At 36.0% G+C, this 18720-nt stretch overlaps 1 protein-coding gene across 1 annotated transcript; it reads right to left on the minus strand.

Moving 5' to 3' along the window:
* Positions 1 to 13251: 13251 nt before the first annotated feature.
* On the minus strand, positions 13252 to 14621 carry LOC135147654 (uncharacterized). Its single transcript, XM_064080846.1, has 5 exons — positions 14429 to 14621; positions 14281 to 14351; positions 13913 to 14192; positions 13733 to 13818; positions 13252 to 13653 (listed from the first exon to the last, which is right to left on the minus strand). The coding sequence occupies exons 1-5, from the start codon at positions 14598 to 14600 to the stop codon at positions 13402 to 13404; spliced, it is 861 nt and encodes a 286-aa protein (XP_063936916.1). The 5' UTR covers positions 14601 to 14621; the 3' UTR covers positions 13252 to 13401.
* Positions 14622 to 18720: the final 4099 nt, after the last annotated feature.

An 18720-nucleotide genomic window follows, 5' to 3' on the forward strand; every position in this document is an offset into this window, starting at 1 on the left:
AGGGGTTCCAGCAATCCAGAATGCTTAGAGATGGTGAGATCTACGTGTTCATGGGAGATGCTACGAAAGTAGCAGTAGTTGCAGTAGGAGTTATTCATTTATCTTTTGGTTCTGATAGGATTTTGGTTTTGAACAATTGTCTTTATGTACCTTCTTTTAGAAGGAATTTGATTTCGGTTTCTAAACTTGCTATGGATGGTTATAATGTTTGTTTGGATCGTAATGTTTCTATTATGATGAATAAACGGGTTATATGTTCTGGTACATTGCAAGACAATTTGTATATAATTAATCCTAGTCAGCCCGCACTGCAACTACAACATAGGGTATTGAACAACACATCTTCTACCTCTAATAAAAGAAAGGAACCTTCTAGTTTGAACCAAACATATCTTTGGCACTTGAGATTAGGTCATATTAACTTGAGGAGGATTCAAAGACTGGTAGTAGACGGGCCTTTAGGCTCATTGGCAGTGGATCCATTTCCAGTTTGTGAATCCTGCTTGGAAGGTAAAATGACCAATAGGCCTTTTAAGGCAAAGGGGAATAGAGCCAAAGAAGTGTTAGGATTGGTTCACTCTGATTTATGTGGACCTATGAATATCCAAGCAAGAGGTGGTTATGAGTATTTCGTCACTTTTATTGACGATTATTCTAGATATGGATACGTTTATTTGTTGCACCGTAAGTCTGAGTGCTTTGAGAAATTCAAAGAGTACAAAGCTAAAACGGAAAAGCGGCATAATAAAAGTATAAAGTCACTACGATCTGATCGTGGTGGCGAATACTTGCTTGGGGAATTCAGGGAATATTTATCAGAGAATGGGATAGAATCCCAGTTGACTGCACCAGGCACACCCCAGCAGAACGGTGTAGCAGAGAGAAGGAACCGGACTCTTTTAGAGAGTGTTAGATCGATGATGAGTTATTCGGATTTACCCAAGTCTTTTTGGGGACATGCCTTAGAGACAGCAGCTTATCTTCTGAACTTAGTACCTTCTAAGTCGGTTCCTAAAACCCTTTTAGAATTATGGACCGGGGACAAACCGAGTCTGAGACACATTCGGAGATGGGGTTGTCCAGCACATGTGCTGAACAAGAACGCGACTAAGCTAGAATCTCGTACAGAAGTAAAGCTGTTTGTAGGCTACCCCATGGGAACAAAAGGTTATTTATTTTATAATCCTAAGGATCAGGATGTCACTGTTAGCACAAATGCAAGATTCTTAGAGGAAGACTATATAATGAATCACAAACCCAAGAGTAGTATTGTTTTAGAGGAACTAGTGGGAGGGACGAATAATGAACCTGTAGTACAAGTAGAACAACCACAACAGACTGTGCAACCGGTCACTAATACCGCACCAGTTCCTCGTCGTAGTGGGACGGTTGTTCGACAGCCCGACGGATTCATGTTTTTGGGAGAGTCTTCGGACTTGGTCTCTGGTGAACATGATGATGATCCCCGGACATATGAAGAGGCAATACAGGACAAAGATGCAAGTCTTTGGCAAAAGGCAATGGATTCTGAGATGGAATCAATGTATTCTAATCAGGTCTGGGAGCTCGTGGAACCACCCAAAGGTGTAAAACCTATTGGATGTAAGTGGGTCTACAAGAAAAAGAGGGGATCAGACAAAAAGGTGAAAGCCTGGAAAGCAAGACTTGTTGCGAAAGGGTATACTCAGAAAGAAGGTATCGATTATGAGGAAACCTTTTCGCCAGTAGCCATGCTTAAGTCAATCCGTATTCTTTTATCTATAGCAGCTCATCTCGATTATGAGATTTGGCAAATGGATGTCAAGACAGCTTTCCTTAATGGAAATCTTGAGGAAACCATCTATATGCAGCAACCAGAGGGATTCATTAAAGAAGACCAAGAGCATCTTGTGTGTAAGCTGAAGAGGTCTATTTATGGACTTAAACAAGCTTCTAGGTATTGGAACATTCGCTTTGATCAGGCAGTCCAGTCGTATGGATTTGATCAATGTCCAAGCGAAGCATGCGTGTATAAGAAATGTGAGGGAAATGCAGTGGTTTTTCTAGTGCTTTATGTTGATGACATTTTACTCATTGGAAACAATGTTAAGATGTTGTCTTCAATAAAGGCATGGCTGTTCAAACAATTTGAAATGAAGGACTTAGGTGAAGCAGCATACATCCTTGGGATCAAACTTATAAGGGATCGCAAGAAAAGGATGTTGGCTTTATCTCAGGAGCCCTACATAGATGACGTATTAGCTCGTTTTAACATGCAGGACTCCAAGAAGGGTAATTTACCCTTCAGACATGGAGTTACTCTATCAAAGAGGCAGTGTCCTTCGACACCTAAGGAGATAGAGAACATGAAGGCAGTTCCTTATGCTTCGGCATGTGGGAGCCTAATGTATGCAATGTTATGTACGGGGCCTGATATCTGCTTTGCCGTAGGCATGGTTAGCAGATACCAGTCAAACCCAGGACAGGAACATTGGAGTGCCGTAAAAGCAATACTCAAGTACCTGCGAAGGACTAAGGAGTATATGCTGGTTTACAAGTCCTCTGATTTATTGCCTCTGGGATATACCGATTCGGATTTCCAGACGGATAAGGATAAGAGAAAGTCCACCTCGGGATGTGTTTTTACTTTGGGAGGTGGAGCCGTAATATGGAGGAGTGTGAAGCAGAAATGCATCGCAGACTCAACCATGGAAGCCGAATATGTGGCAGCCTCTGAGGCAGCCAAAGAGGCTATATGGTTCCGAAACTTCCTGCTGGATTTGGGTGTGGTTCCTAATCTGCCACAGCAAATCACGATTTATTGTGATAACACTGGTGCTGTGGCGAATACCAAGGAACCGCGGGCCCATAAGGCAGCGAAACAGATAGAGCGTAAGTATCACCTCATACGACAGTTCGTTAAGCGAGGAGATATCATTGTGGCTGACATAGCATCGAAGGATAACCGGGCAGATCCTTTCACGAAGAGCTTACTAGCTAAGGCTTTTCAGGAGCACGTGGAAGCGATAGGAGTCAGATACTTGGTCACATAGTTATTATAGTTGGTAGTGGATTGCTTGTAATAGACACTGATATACTTAAAGAATATCTTGAGTATAAGTGGGAGATTGTTAGGGTTATACTGAAATATTCATTTGAAGTATATAACAATTATTTGAGAATCTTGAATGCATGTTTTCACATTGTCTGTATATTATATATTGTAGACAATCTAGTATCAAATTGGATAACAGAAGATTAGATTGTCAGACTCCTTATATAATATAATAAGGGTTCACAGTCGAGGTGGTGTTAGACAAACCACTGGAACGGCTGAAGTATTATTTGGAAATAGTTTATCTTGACTATTGAATAATACTTATATACTTTGTGTATATTGAACGGGATCAAAATAGTAGAATAATTGTTTCTTTAATTCTGACAATAAAGAACTAAGATTCTATGATGTTATTAATGCTTAAGTTCTTAATCCGGATATAGTGATTGACACTTGTATTTAATGCACATGCCTTGACTTATAAATTAAGTAATTTATTTTAAATTACGAATTTATGTATTGGGCAATGACATTATATACAGAGTGGGATATTGACTATAAAATGAAACCGTGTCCGAAAAAAATATTCGGGTGATGATGTCCTCTTGAAAGCTCATAAAGATAATTATGCTTTAGTCCTGCAGGCAGATTTGTTCTTGCATAATTATAAGGTCGAGTGGATGATCAAGGATAAAAGATATTAATTAAATTAATTGTCAGAAATTAATTTAATTAATGGACATGCGATATCTTAAACATGGGAAATTTATAAGCAATTAATATGAGAACCGAATTAAATATTTAATTTACGAAATTAGGAAAGGTAGTGCAAATATTAGTTCTTTAGTGGATAGAATTAATATTTAATGACATTGGGCCTGGCCCGAAATGTCATTGGAAGGCCTGACCTAATGGTCCATGATCCCTACTGTAGCCAATATATATTCTCGTTCTCCTAAAGCTGAAAGACACACCAAAAACGAATTGATCCTAGAGTTTGAGAGTGGCAGACGTTTTTCTCAAGGAGACAGCTAGGGTTTTGGTTTTCGGAGCTTTAAGGAGAGGCACACCTTGGGAGATCGAAGGCCACACTTCATCCAAGGAGAATCAAGGAATACAGTAGAAGACGTGGATTTGAATCGCTTGCGCCGTAGCGATTAAGGTTAATATTCTGTTCAAACTTTTAATTAGTATCATAAAACGCAGGACCAAGGTCCGATTGTTCCTACAGTTTTTGTTATGGACTGTAACAATCACATACCTAAACATGTGTTCATACCAATTCCTCTGACACACATTGCACGTCACTTAGATCAAGACGTATATCTTATAGGTTAGTCAATATAATTTACATGACTCCTGCAATTTTTACCTAAAGCCACATACGTTGTTTTATTTTGATAATTTTTGTTTTCTTAGATGTAGTTGGTATTGTTGAAAGAGTTGCTCCACTAGCCACTTTTATCGACAGAGACCGTTCGACTACCTGTTTAGTCAAGTTTAGTCAAGTTTCGAGTTTATGTGATATGTATTCATAGTTATTTACATTATGGTTCCGAATGTGTTATTCAATATATAGATTTTTTGTCTCAGGAAATGTATTAGGGTGACATTCTGGAGTGATTATGCTCGTGCATTTGTGAGGGAAATGGGAAAAGCAGAGACTCCAACGACTATAGTTATCGCAAGTTGTAGAGTACGAACATTTCGAGGTAGTTACAATATATGAAATGAAGAAGTATATTGTGGCTTCTTCGAGTAATTTATTATTTTATTGATTATTGTTTCAGGAAACCCATGTATAGAAAGCTGTGCTCCTACACGTTTCTATCTGAATCTGGAACACCCTTGTGTGAACCATATCAGGGAAGCAAATAGGTATATTTCAAGTGCTCTGTCAGCAAGTCATTATAATATACTTTTATGTTACTATATTGCTCATGTAACAGTACCTACTATACATGGTGGTGACTCTATCAGGGAATTAGGATCTCCGAATGTTCTTTGAGAGGGGATGTAGGGAAGCATCTTTGTTGTTAGTTTCAGTTGTTTTATATGGATGACGTTGATGTAATGAACTTTGTGATTCCTTTTGTTATGGCTTAGTTGATGCCTTATTTTCCATGTGTACGTAATGTAAGTGAATGTGATAATATTTCTATATACCTCACACACTCAATTTATAAATGATGGATATTTTTGTAATGCTATTGTACTATGGAATATGACCACAATATAGATACAATTAAATAAACATTAACTGGAGTTAGTAAATGAGATGAGGAAACTACGGGTAAACCAACGCATAAACGCTTTAAGATCCTTGAAGCACACATTTGTTGAAGTAGTTTAACTGCTCACAGTTGTAGGAAATCAAAACAGTTCATAGGATGAGCAAAGTACAGAGATGCTATGACTCAGGCATTTCTGAAAAGACGTACTACTATTACAAGTTCCCAAAATTGAAATCACTTAGAAGGTACATAAACTTAGCTGAGATTATTAAATTATTCAGACTGTACAATATACACGGCCTTCGCCACCTCAACTATAAACCGTCGATAACATTCATCCTTCCACTTGAAAACACAACGATCTCCCACATCAAGATGTAATCCACTTCGAAACTCAATCCAACCACGTAAAATTGCCGTTCTTTTATTGTTTGAGCGCTTACGTATCTGAAGATTCCATGTTCTGCATCCATCAACAACCGTGATTTCCTCCTTTGTACGCCACATATTGGTGATATTTTTGAATTCGATAGAAATATCCTGTAACGAAAAGCATTAAAAATAAATGAACTTAGTCTCGCTTATAAAGTATGAATATGAACTTAGTTTAAATTGGAAATCAAACTCACCACTCCATGACAATAAGCCAACATGTGAGATGGTTTAACTTCAACAGCAAAATACTTTGGCAAAGTCACTGAAGCGAGCAGGTTTTCTAGGCAAAACAATGCACAAATTCAAAAGGAAAATATATAAGTCGAAAAGTAACATGTATAATATTGAGATTTTCATAAAAAAAATCCAAAGGCGCACCACACCTCTTCCAATAGTTGAATCATTTATTACAACTTCCACATTCCTACTGTCAAAGAAACTGCATTTCATAGACCATGACATGTCATAGGTAAAGACCAAGTAAGAGAACACTCTAAAATCATCCAACCCTATGCCTTGAACCATTGATTGCAACCCATAAAGTTTGCTGTGAAAGTTACTACAGTATCCGAAACTTTCTTTTCCATTGATCAGGACGAATTTAATAACGTTTGGAATGCGTCGTTGTAATTTCATCATGAACGATGTAGGCACCGTCTAACATGCATGAAGGAAAACATGTAAGGGTGTGAAATAAAACTGTTACAAATCCAACTAAAACTAAACACACCAGCCCGAAATTATAAAACACTTACAATGTCATGCACAATTCTCTCTGTTATCTTGACGCATTTAATAAATTTCCAAGTTGTAGGCTCTGTTACACCTTTACCCAAACATGCATCCAATCAAACTAATTATAACACATGCCACCATGAAAGAAGTATAAACGAGAAGCTTAAGTTTCATCTCCGTACCTTGGATGTTTGAAGATTCTCCCGTAGAATGACTAATGCTGGGATAAGAGATTTCACCCCCATCCTTGCCCATGACATGCAGTGAGAAGGTACTTGCGTTGCGATAGTCAAAAAGAAGGATCTCTCCTCCTGTTAATCCCAAATACAAGTATAGATGTTGCATGCCAACGAGCTTTGAAACAGTTCTATTATAACTAACCCGTTTAACATAACCAGTCCTCAGAACAAGTTTCACTATTTCACTTATTGAATGACCATTTGTAACTGTAAATTTCCAAGGCACCGCCTACCGAATAAGAACAAAAAGATGTGATGTTATAAATCAGTTACGGGTGTGAAGACTAACAAATAGAAGGAAGAAACCTACTATTCCTACACACATACTCACCATATCATTACTATTGCAATCTTCTCCATCCAGTAGTTTCAGGAATTGCGGCATGTTCTGTGGAGATTGCATATATGTAGTGAAATATGTAAAACACTTGAAAGTATACATGCAATATTCAGAAGGCAAACCCTAACAACTGCGAAGATTTTCAGCTGCTTACCTCTTCCTGCTACAAATTGCGTCTACCTTTAGAGCTACCTCCACAAATATGACGGGATAGATATATATAAAGTATAGTACATAAATAGATTAGAATATAGAAAAAGTTGGCGTATATGAGGGATAATGTATAATGCAACTCACGTGACCGCCGTTCGAGAGGCATCCTGTAATGACATTATTTTTACAGTTGACTGACCCCTATGCATCTTCTATATAAGCATGAAAAGGACGGTAATTATGTGCACGATGTTCTAAGTAGATGTGACCATTGTATAAACCGCATGTCCCTGATAGTTACAAATTTAAAATCAACATTTGTGAATAATTTTTTGTTAGTGGACATGTTCAAGCACATAGAGACATATGACTGAACGATATGTGTTAAGTAATGAAAATAACATGGAATTGAATGATATTTTTTGTAAGGCGATGTTATTGCATAGTCATAGCACGAGAATTAGTAGATAGTAAATGTCCAATTACTAAAAACATAATAAATATATCTTACAAAAATTATTCAATTAAAATTATATATCAATAAAGAAAGTAATTAATTATAAGTCAAGTCAAATAATACGTGTTAAATAAGGAGAGGCACGGGAAATACAAAGAGATCTAATGTAAGAAAATTTCAAAGCATGGTCGGAACACCGAAGGTTATGTGAGCAAATGTCAAATAATTGAAAATATAGCAAATAAATCTTTTTACAATTATTCAATCTAAATTAAACATTGCCAAGGGAATCAATAAAATGTAATAACTATAGAAGCACCTAAAAAATATGTGATTAAGCACTAACCGTTAAATAATGATAATCACGGGGAATTAACCGTTTAATTTCAATGCATGTACAGACCACCATAAGTTATGTGACTAACTGTGAAATAATAAATAGAAACTTTTGTTTTCCATTATAGTATTATTATAAATTAGAAACTCATCAACATCGAGATTGACGAAAAACTATCAACAAATAACTTCAAACCATAAAAATAAAACCAAAAGTTAATTTATGAGTTGTATTAACTATAAATACTTATTTCAATACTTATTTGTTCTAAAAAAACACATGTAAAACATAAAGTATTAACAAAATGAAGTCCACTGTTGAAAAGGGTCTTGCAAATATATGGATAGATCTTTAGATATTGATTAAAGCTGATGATGGTGGACATAAACTCAATAATAAGGACAAAGAGAAATCTGCTCCATTGTCACAATGGAACGTACAATAATAGACCACTGAAAAGCAGTGAGCTACAGTTTAAAGATGTCATGCCTTCCTTCCAATAATCGCTATCAAACAAGAACACACACAGTCCTAAACAATAATGCATGCAATGAAATAATGCGAAACAGGTCTTTATAGTCCCAACTTCTCAGAATGTAACATTCACAGAACATTATGGATAACATACCACAGGAAATGATATCCAACCTCCGCGCTTCTACTCGAACTAACTGGAGGATTAAGGTGAGAGTAACGAGAATTTGGCGTGGGATTACACACAATGGTGAAGTAGCTGGGATTAACTTAATTGTCGTTGACGCATTGGTAAGATCACTGGTTCCAATCTTGAAATTTTACATCAGTGCAATTTATAAGTTCAGTAACTGTATTAATGTACTCACAGTCAGGACGTATCCATGCATGGATTCCGGCACAAAACATGAATCAGTACGAGAATTTACTTATTGAGGGAGCAACATATGATGTAAACAATTTCTTTGTTAGACGATATCCTACTAGGAATGTACACAGATGCTTCCAAAATGATATCTTTATCCATTTCAACCACATGACTGAAGTTTTTGTGACGGGAGGTGTTAATTATATCCCAAATCATGTGTTCCAATTCTCTGATTTGTCCAGTGTCATGGAACCTGCAAGTCAGAACGAATTTTTAATAGGTGAATTTATTTTTTTATGTGTGTCAAAGACAAGCTCATTGTACGATTTTTAACTATATGTTTTGGTGTGTAGATGTTGGGATAGTGGAACAGTTTCACCCTATATCTACCTTCATAAACAAATACAACCAGCAGAAGGACTGTATTCGTTTCACAATCAATGATATGCAGTTACGAGTTTCATGAACTCACTTCTGTGTGTTTAAGATGCTACATTATTATCTATTGTAAATTACTAACTTTTCTTCAACAGCACCTCAACACAACTGATTTTCTACGATGAATTGGCGGTCGACTTTGATCAAGCCTTGAATGATGCAAACCAACATCCAATTATTGTTATAATATCCAGTTGCAGAGCCCATACTTGGAGAGGTACTACTATTTCATTTAGTAGTTAATATAGTTGTGAACGACAGAGTTAGCGAGATACCTTCAGTTGAAATATATTATTAGACCAGTTACAGGGTACATGTTATGATTGCTACTGTTAATTGAAAAATAGAATAGTCTATACCAGTTTACGAATGTTTTGTGCAACTGCGTTGTAGGCGATGCAGAGTTGACTAACATGCCAGCAACCCGGTTTTTTATTAATCCAATTCATGAAGCAGCTGAAGATCTGAGGGACGCACTAAGGTTAGTCCTTAAACATATACGGTTGAAAGAGAATTTGTGCATTATAGTTGCAGTCGATTTTAATCAGATGCTTTTTACAGACTTGCTGAATGGCGTGAGGATGAATGATGACTTCAAATAAGGCTCAGAAGAGAGAAGGTCCTCCACATCATTGCTCCGCCAGATGAATGTGGTTTCTATTTAATTATCGTTTAATTTCATCACACCCTAAATTTGTATAATGGGTTGTCAAAATCCATTTTTATGTATGTCGAATGTTGTATGGATTTTTATCCATTTTTATGTATGTTGAATGTTGTACGGATTGTATCAGTAACATATGTTTGAGTAATAATAATTTATCAAATCAGATATTAAAATGAGGAAAATATGAGAAAAATAAATCTCCAAGGGAAATAAAGAATATTTTCCAAATAATTGGACTTAGGTGACAATATTCCATTGTGACCTGTATTTATGTTTTCACTGAGTCTTTTAAAGTCTGATTTAGCTCTTCTGTACTGCATGTGATAGTAGGACACAGTCATTTACAATTATTTCTACCACTCCAGTGTATGCTTGAATGAGAAATATTATATCCTAATTAATGTACACGTAATCATAATGAGAGCACATACTGGTTCAGACCAAACTGTGTTCATTGTATTGTCCTATGGCACTGTACAACATACTATTTTGGCAATTGAATGAAGCAGAATAATAAGCATTGTACACAACTTGACAATGACTTCCTACTAAGATCCTCCAAATTTCAATGTTTTTACTGATTGAACAAAAACGTCATAGAACACACACGTCATTAACATAGCACATAAAACTACAGTTACATTTATAAACCTTTACCTAATACGATAAAAGACTCTCAGATTAAATTTGAAGTTTGATCCCAAACTTTCAAAAACACAGGTATCTCCTGCTTTTAATTTCATGTCTTTCCATAACACTTCCCACCCACGGTGCAGTTCTGTCATATTGTTTCTCTTTTTCACCTCAATTTTCCATTTGTTCAATCCATCAGTGACCTCAATGAACTGGAATGCTTGCCAAGATGCTGTGATATTTTGGTATTTTGCAGGAACAAGCTATAACATAAGACACCATTAGAGTTTATAAATTTTGGTCTACGGAGTAATTTTCACAAGTTCATTGAGATTAGTGTTAAAGTACTAACCACGCCTTGAGAGTACTTTTGTAAATGCGACGGTCTCACTGTAATCTCAAAAGTTTTGACTGCCAAATCTGCAGGAACAGAAAGAAGCTTCACATAATTCCACCTATACATAGTATTATGTCATTAGGGATGTTATGGTAAACCTAAAATTTAATAACCTTCATTCATTTCACAGGATGCTGGATTCTTCTCAATACCATCTGTTCCAAAAAGTGTAACGTGGTAGGTTGGATAAATGTCACATGATAGTACAATAGTATCTCCAAACTCAATTTCAATACTTTGTTGAAGCTGCTTAAAGCCTGATATCGCTCGCTTTTCTTTCTCATACTTTGCAACATATTCTACACCGTTCTTCAACCTCAATCTTAATGTATTTGGAATGTGACTTTTGAATTGGGCCAATACTGAGGGAGGCAGAACCTACAATCACAACAATAACCATCTCACCAAAGTTGAGAACTCCATATATATGAACCTACGTGTCAAACTGAAATGCAATTTAAAGAGGTGCATAAGCAAAGATTACAACTAACCACGTCATCAAAATTATGACCGTTGGACGTTACTATCTTCATTATATATCTCCCTTGGAAATCAACCTCAACTGTATGTTGGGTGAGAAATAGCAATGAGAATGAATGAGCAATGTATTATACTGTGCAAATATGTAGTCATTCATTTACCTGTCTCCTGTGGTGATCCTCTTATGAGTGGGAAGACATCACACATGAATTGCCCTCCACCTTTATATTGCATAAAGAAGAATGCTCCTTTATTACATTCAAAGAACTTCAGAATTGGCTTCAACCCCAGCACAGACTTCCTTTCTTTACAAATTGTAATTTCCCACTCATGTCCATCCCTCAAGACAAACTTCCCCCTGGACGGAATTTGATTGAGATAGTTCGAGAACCTTCTGGGGAAAGTCTATTGATGCAATAATGAAATTTAATTAGGCAACTGGAGTCAAATTCCTTTTTTTTACTTAATTAAGATTGCGTGGAAGAAGTATTGTTTATACCATTTCACCCGTCATGAATGTCGATGGCATCGCAACCTTGAAAAACTTCAGACCTTGAAAATCTTCGATTGTCATGACTGAAATATAATAACAATGAATTATTAATTCTGAGATGGTACACCTAAATGGACATCTGATTACATAAAGTTTAAAATGAAAACCCTAATTCCTACTATCGTCCTACAAATTTAAACGCATGTATCAATTAACACTTTAGGTGCCTCTGTAAGCTATAATCTAGAAACTATGATGGAAAATACACGAAATTGAAAGTTTAAGCTGTGAGTATATCTTACCTTTGGAAACTGCTGTCGGAAATGGTTGTGTACGGCGTACTCTTGACTCCCTACCTCCGATATCGCCCTCTTTCAGAATCTCTTCGCTTTACCTTTTTTATGGACTTAGCAGGCTGTAAATGGGTACACTACTCATGCGGAGAAGCCCAGTCCACTGTCAGACTTACTCCATTCAGCCTGTAACAGAGCAGTACAAAATTTAAATATAGATTTTATTATGTTAAACTACAATCACAATTGAAATAAGCTTATATATTATTTGTCATACATGTAGAAAGTTTAAAAGTGTCATCTTGTGAAATACCTCTTCATGAGAAAATATTTTTTATTTCATGTTCTCCAATGGGAATAATATAATTACAAGGGAATAACTTTAACTTCAAAATATAAAAAACTTATTATTCAATTAAAGGACTAATGTAGACCATGTCTTAATATATTCGTAACCAAGCAAAAATATAAAAAAAAAAATTAGTTCTGAGATAACGTGTCAGTATATACTTTATAGTCGCATTTACAAATCAGGTAAATTTTGATAAGAATAAATATTTCTACATGGAAAACAATTTATGGAAAGGCAAAGAATTATAACCGTCTTATGAGGTTAACTGATAAATAAGAGGTCTTAGGCTTTACAGAAAATACATAAGAAAACCTCTCAAAAGTACTGAGTATTCTTTACACCAAACATCATATTCATACTGCATGTCTTAAGGTAGAATTATTTTCATAAATTACATTTTACAAATTATATTAAAAAAACAGTCGAGCGCACAGAGTATTCGTAACTTGGTAAATGCAGAAGCTGTTCACTTAAGAAAACCGTATTAGGGAAATTAATAATTTCCCAAATGCAACTTCGTAAACACTGGTTTGACCCATGATACCATCGCATCCAGTTAATGTCAACATAAACATAGCATGGAACACTATAACAACTAATGTGAGGCCTTCTCATATGCCAACAGAAAACAGCTTCAGTTCTTAACTATGATCATTTTAATACTGCGTTCAGAAAAGAAAGAGCAAAATGTTTTAGGCTCAACCATTCATCATAACCTATTTCACATGATAACTTCTCACAATATCAGACATACTTAACACAATCTACCACTAGCGTCTAACACTGAAACCTGTGTCTCCGGACAACAGTTAGGCAAAAGAACACCACATTCAACAACAGTCACTGTCCAGATTTCACAACACGAACGCTGAAATGACAAAATGAGTCCACTGGGCACTCAAATATGCAAGTATCGCCAACTTCGAGAGCCATATCCTTTCGAAAAGCAACCCAACCATCATGAATTGTTGTGCACTTCCAGTCTGTGCGGTGCCTGATCTTGCGTTTCCATGCTGCAGTCCCAGAATACACAGTAATGTACTCGCTCCTAGACCACATGTTCCACAAATCTCTGTGCTGTGCAGGGATGTCCTTTCAAATGACAGAAAGACATGTCAAGAAACAAATTTAGTGTAATAATAAATGATGAAATCTGGAGATAGAAAGATACCACGCCATGGCAATATTTCAGAAGCATGTAGGGTTGAACCTTAATCCGAAAACTACTCTCTACAACTGGTGCCAGCAAAGAAGGAACTACAAATTAAAAAAAATAAAAGCTTAGAATAGAAAAACAAACAGTACAAGTGCATTAACGGACAATTTGCTTCAAAGAGTGATTATGTAATACCAGTAGATAGAGGGCTGCCAGGGAAGAAAACCTCAACAAAGTTGTCATCAAAGATACTTATTGTCAAGTGAGCACCTTCCGTATAACTCAACAACAACATGTTAAAAGAGTTCAAATCAGCATTGCCTAATAACTCTGGTATTGTTTGTAATCCAGAGAATTTGTATGTTAATTCATCATACAACCCATTAATCTTTTTCCCATTGGGCAGTACATATCTAACAAAGCATTTCAAGGACAGTGGATGAATACAACGTTCAGCAAAGGAAATTGGTGCAACCTAACAATTGAATGCATCATCATCAACAAACAATCAAAAATATCAATCATAAACCAAACTAATTTATGATTACAAATTCAAATTTTACCATATAATCCACTATAGGTTCAGACTCAGTTACAAACTTCACAAACTTCAGCCCTCCCTTCACAAGAGACACTGAAAAATATAGATACGTGAACCAGCTTAAAAAGTACAGTGTGACATCAATAGTTGTTAAACTTTTGTAGTAATACCTTTTCGGGGACCAATTTCCTGTAGTGCATGAACAACATTTGGATACTCGACCTCACAAAAATCCCTCCCAATTATATATACGTTGAAATTACCGTCACCTGCAAACTCAAATACCAACAGCTCCCCGCCTTCTAAATGAAAATCAGAGTACAGAGCTTCAACACCAATCATTTTCCCCAAACCCTTATTATATGTTACTTCTGAAAGGACATCTTCGATAAAAAGATTATTTTGATATTTGCATAACTTACATAAAATTTAAATTCACTTAGAATCCTCTCCAATAGGACATTTTATTTAATTGATTCCGTCAAAAGTCAAATGGTCAAACTAGCACAAAAAGATTCTTCAAAATTATATTTATATCATATAAATATAAATGATACTCCTTGTTTACAAAAAGATTTTCAATATATTTCTAAGGAGTATTCAAAGTTTTTACACCGCAATTTATCAGACGAGAAATATCGATTAATGGTATATTCTTGTTTTACAATTGCAAAAGCAAAATGCAAAAGAATCTTGAAGAAGGAATATACATCCATTATATTCTTTAGAACACTCTTTTGACACTTATTTGAAAAGACAAAAATTTATTATTCAAGTCTTATATTTTTAAAGTAATTTATTCCCAACTATTCAATTTATTATTTTACGGAATAAATTATTTTAAACTCTCAAAATAATTACTTCAAAATTCAAAATATTTTATCTTCAAGGAAATATATTTCAAAGTGTTTACTCAAGTCAAAATATTAGCCAAAGTTCTGTTCAAACTCGCAAATGGCTAATCGTATTTTATTCAAACCCGGAGACCGGTTTTTATCGTTTTAAATCCAAATAAAATACTTCTACTTGCTAGAATGACTTGAAACTTGAGATGGATCATTTGAATAATGTTTTTGGTGCATAGTAAAATTTTCGTAATTTTCTGAGAAGTTTGGTCCGGACGCTATTTTTTAGGGGCTGACTGGGATCTTTGACTGGACGTTTGACCAAGTCAACATTGACCATAATTGACCAAAATTTCCAGATCACCATTTTCCAATATTCTATGATTTATCATATTTTTGGTGTAATTTATTGGAGGTTTCGAAAAATCGTCACATTTAATAACGATACAAAGTTACGTTATTAATCAAATTCTCGGGAAGCGTGCTTGTCTTTTAGTGACACAACTCAGCTGAGATTTCTCCCATAAAGTTGTTTGTCTTATTATGCAAGTGGCAAACAAACACAACAAAACCACAATCCACACCTTTTCAATCTCCACCCTTTATTTTCCTTTCATCTCAACCATTCACTCCACCCACTTCCCTCTATAAATACCCACCTCCCACACACCAAATACTCCTAAGCTAAGAGCCAAGAAAGTGCTGAGATTTTTTGGAGTGTTCAAGATTTTCAAGTTTATACTCTCTCTCTTTAATACTTCATCTCCAAAACCTTCTCTTTCCTAAATATATATTCATATATACAAGGTTTTGATTCTCAAGCTCTAACCCACCAAGTTAGCTCACCCACAACCACTCCCAAGCCTCCATAGGGGCTGCCCAAGTTCGTCCAAGTGCCCAAAATCCGGCCGAACCTCCGGCGAATTTTTCCGGCGAACTTTTCCGGTCATCTCCCGTAAGTGGTTTCTTCTTAGCTTCTTATTTGTGTCTTAACCGACCATTTTGTTGCAGGACTTTGTACTTAAACTCTCTTCATCTTACAAGTTCTTCAACAAGGTTCTCTAAAAGAGACCAAAAGATCCGGATTTGTTCAAGATATAAAAGATATATATATCTCTCTCTTTTTAAAGAGAACAAAGAAAGAACATCCGAGCAAGTACTCGATCTCTTCAAAGAGACAAAAGATTTGAACATAGTTTCAAGAGTACTTAATCTCTACAAGAGATTTGTGATAAAAGCATCGTCGTCCTTCCATCTATCACCTTAGTGTTGTGTGGAAGAAAGATTTACGACAAAAGAGCTTTTAATCACTATAGCTTCAAAAGCAAAGTTTAGCAACTTATTTGTTGTTATTATCTTGGCTAAACTTTGAGAAGCTAAAGAAAGCATATTCGATCCCGCACTAACTTAACTTTATTATCTCGGGAAAATATCGAATATTCCGAACTATTGTTCGAGGAAGCTTTCTATATCCTAAACTTCAAAGAGCACAACTCAAAGAGGCTAGCCACCCACATTTTATTTATCTTGGCTTTATCAAGTTGTGCAAGAAGTTAAAGAAAGGATATTTTACAATCTCCGAGATCTCTCATTATATCTCTAAACGGAGTTTTGTAAACCAAATATTCTTTGATCAACTTTTTGAATCAAAAGAAAAGAATACTTGTGTAGCCTTAAGCATATTTTGCTTAAAAGAAAAGGCTTGAATAATTACTCCCAACTCAACTATACTTGGAGTAATTAAACGTATACTTGATCTTATATTATAGATCCAAAGAAAGTATACTATACTTGACTATAATATTTATAACTTGAATATTATTGTCATCTTCGAGCTAGTACAGTAACATACTAGTTCAAAACTCATCTTTTATAACTTGTTTGTTTCGTAGATATTGTGTTCTAACTTTTGCAGTGAGGTGAAGTGAAGTGAGGTGATTCTTGTTCTAAGACCCAAGTCTTAGACGAACTAACGGGGAGTTAGTCGTCTTCGCACCGTGAAGAAAAGAAAAGACCCAAGATCTAAGACCTAAGATCCAAGACCCGCAAAAGCTTAGGAATACAAAGACTACACCAAGGTTCTACACCGACTTTGAAGAAGTAACGGGGAGTTACGTTCTAAGATAAGTCAAGTAGAGTTTTTACATTTATTGTGAGGTTGTAACGGGTAGTTACGAACCAAGATAAATATTTGTAAGTTTAGATTGTAAAGGCTTCTCCGCCGGCTATAAGGAGTACATCTTTCTTATAGTGAAAAATCTCGAGTCCGGAGAGGAGCTCGGGGACTGGACTAGGGGTGAGAGAATCTATTAGAGGTTGCTCCATCGCGAACCAGGATAAAATCGACCGTGTGATATTTGCTCTTTACTTCCGCACATATAATTGCTAAACAACACGGTAAAAATATTTAAAACTTGGAAAATATTTTTAAAAGGCAATTATAATTTTTAAATTGGATATTAAGCTATTCAACCCCCCTTCTAGCTTAATTTACGCCTTATTCAGGACCTAACAATTGGTATCAGAGCTGTGCTGCTTAACGTGTTTGTCAAGTGATTTTCAGATCTACAGGCACAACAAGCAGTGATCCTAAATGGCGTATTTAAATACCATCGGTTGCGGTGAAGGTCTATCTAGCTCTCGACCACCTCTATTTGATGGCACGAACTTTGCAACATGGAAAACGAGATTCCGCATCTATGCTCGATCTCAAGGCGTCAAAGTTTGGATGGCTATAGAAGATGGAATTATCATTCCAACCAAAATTATTGATGATGTCATCTACGAGAAGAAAGTGAGTGAATATACTCACGAAGAGGAGGATAGAATGAACATCGCTGCCAAAGCTGAAATGGTTCTCACAAGTGCACTTGCTGAAAAAGAATACAAGCGTGTGAACAACTGCAAGTCTGCACAAGAAATGTGGAACAAACTTGTGGTCACCTACGAAGGAACCACCGATATCAAAGATTCTCGAATGGATACTCTAATCATGGAGTACGAGAACTTCAAACTCCAAGAAGGAGAGAATATCATCGACATGGAAACGAGATTCACTCGTATCGTCGATGAGCTTGCTCAACTCGGGAAGAACTACACGCAAAATGAAAAGAATCGGCGAGTTCTTAAATCTCTTCCTCCGAGTTGGAAAGTCAAAGTTACTACAATCAAAGAGATGCACAATCTTAATGATTATCACATCGACAACCTCTTCGGAAATCTTCGTGCTTACGAGGAAGACAATGTTCCGGATATCGTCGTTCCGAAAGTGGAAGAAAAGAAGAAAAATATGGCACTCAAGGCCATATTAATCGATGATGATGACAACGACGAAGAGTTGAACGAGGAACTCAAAAATCTTGATGAAGGCGAAATCGCTTTATTAACAAGACAACTTCGTCGTGTGCTTCAAAGCAAAGCTCAAAGATATGGAAAAGGCTTCCTAAAATCAAACAATCAACAAAGAGTTTTCAACTCTAATGGGAGGCCAAATTACTCTCAAAATTACGCTCCTAACTACAAGAGTAATTTTCCTACTTCGGGCTACAACAAAGGCAAAGGAATTCAAAATTCAAATTCGAATTCCTACAACAATGCAAACAACAACAACATCAACA

The sequence above is a fragment of the Daucus carota genome, chromosome 7 (genome assembly GCF_001625215.2).
Source record: "Daucus carota subsp. sativus chromosome 7, DH1 v3.0, whole genome shotgun sequence".
NCBI lineage: Eukaryota > Viridiplantae > Streptophyta > Magnoliopsida > Apiales > Apiaceae > Daucus > Daucus carota.

Bases quoted from the DNA above. Each gene is read 5' to 3' on its own strand.
- LOC135147654 (XM_064080846.1), bottom strand. From the start codon at position 14,600: ATGATTGGTGTTGAAGCTCTGTACTCTGATTTTCATTTAGAAGGCGGG. The intron at 14,352-14,428 runs GTATTACTACAA...TATATTTTTCAG, and splicing joins GGAAATTGGTCCCCGAAAAG to TGTCTCTTGTGAAGGGAGGG. The intron at 13,654-13,732 runs GTATCTTTCTAT...GTCATTTGAAAG, and splicing joins TGAAATATTGCCATGGCGTG to GACATCCCTGCACAGCACAG.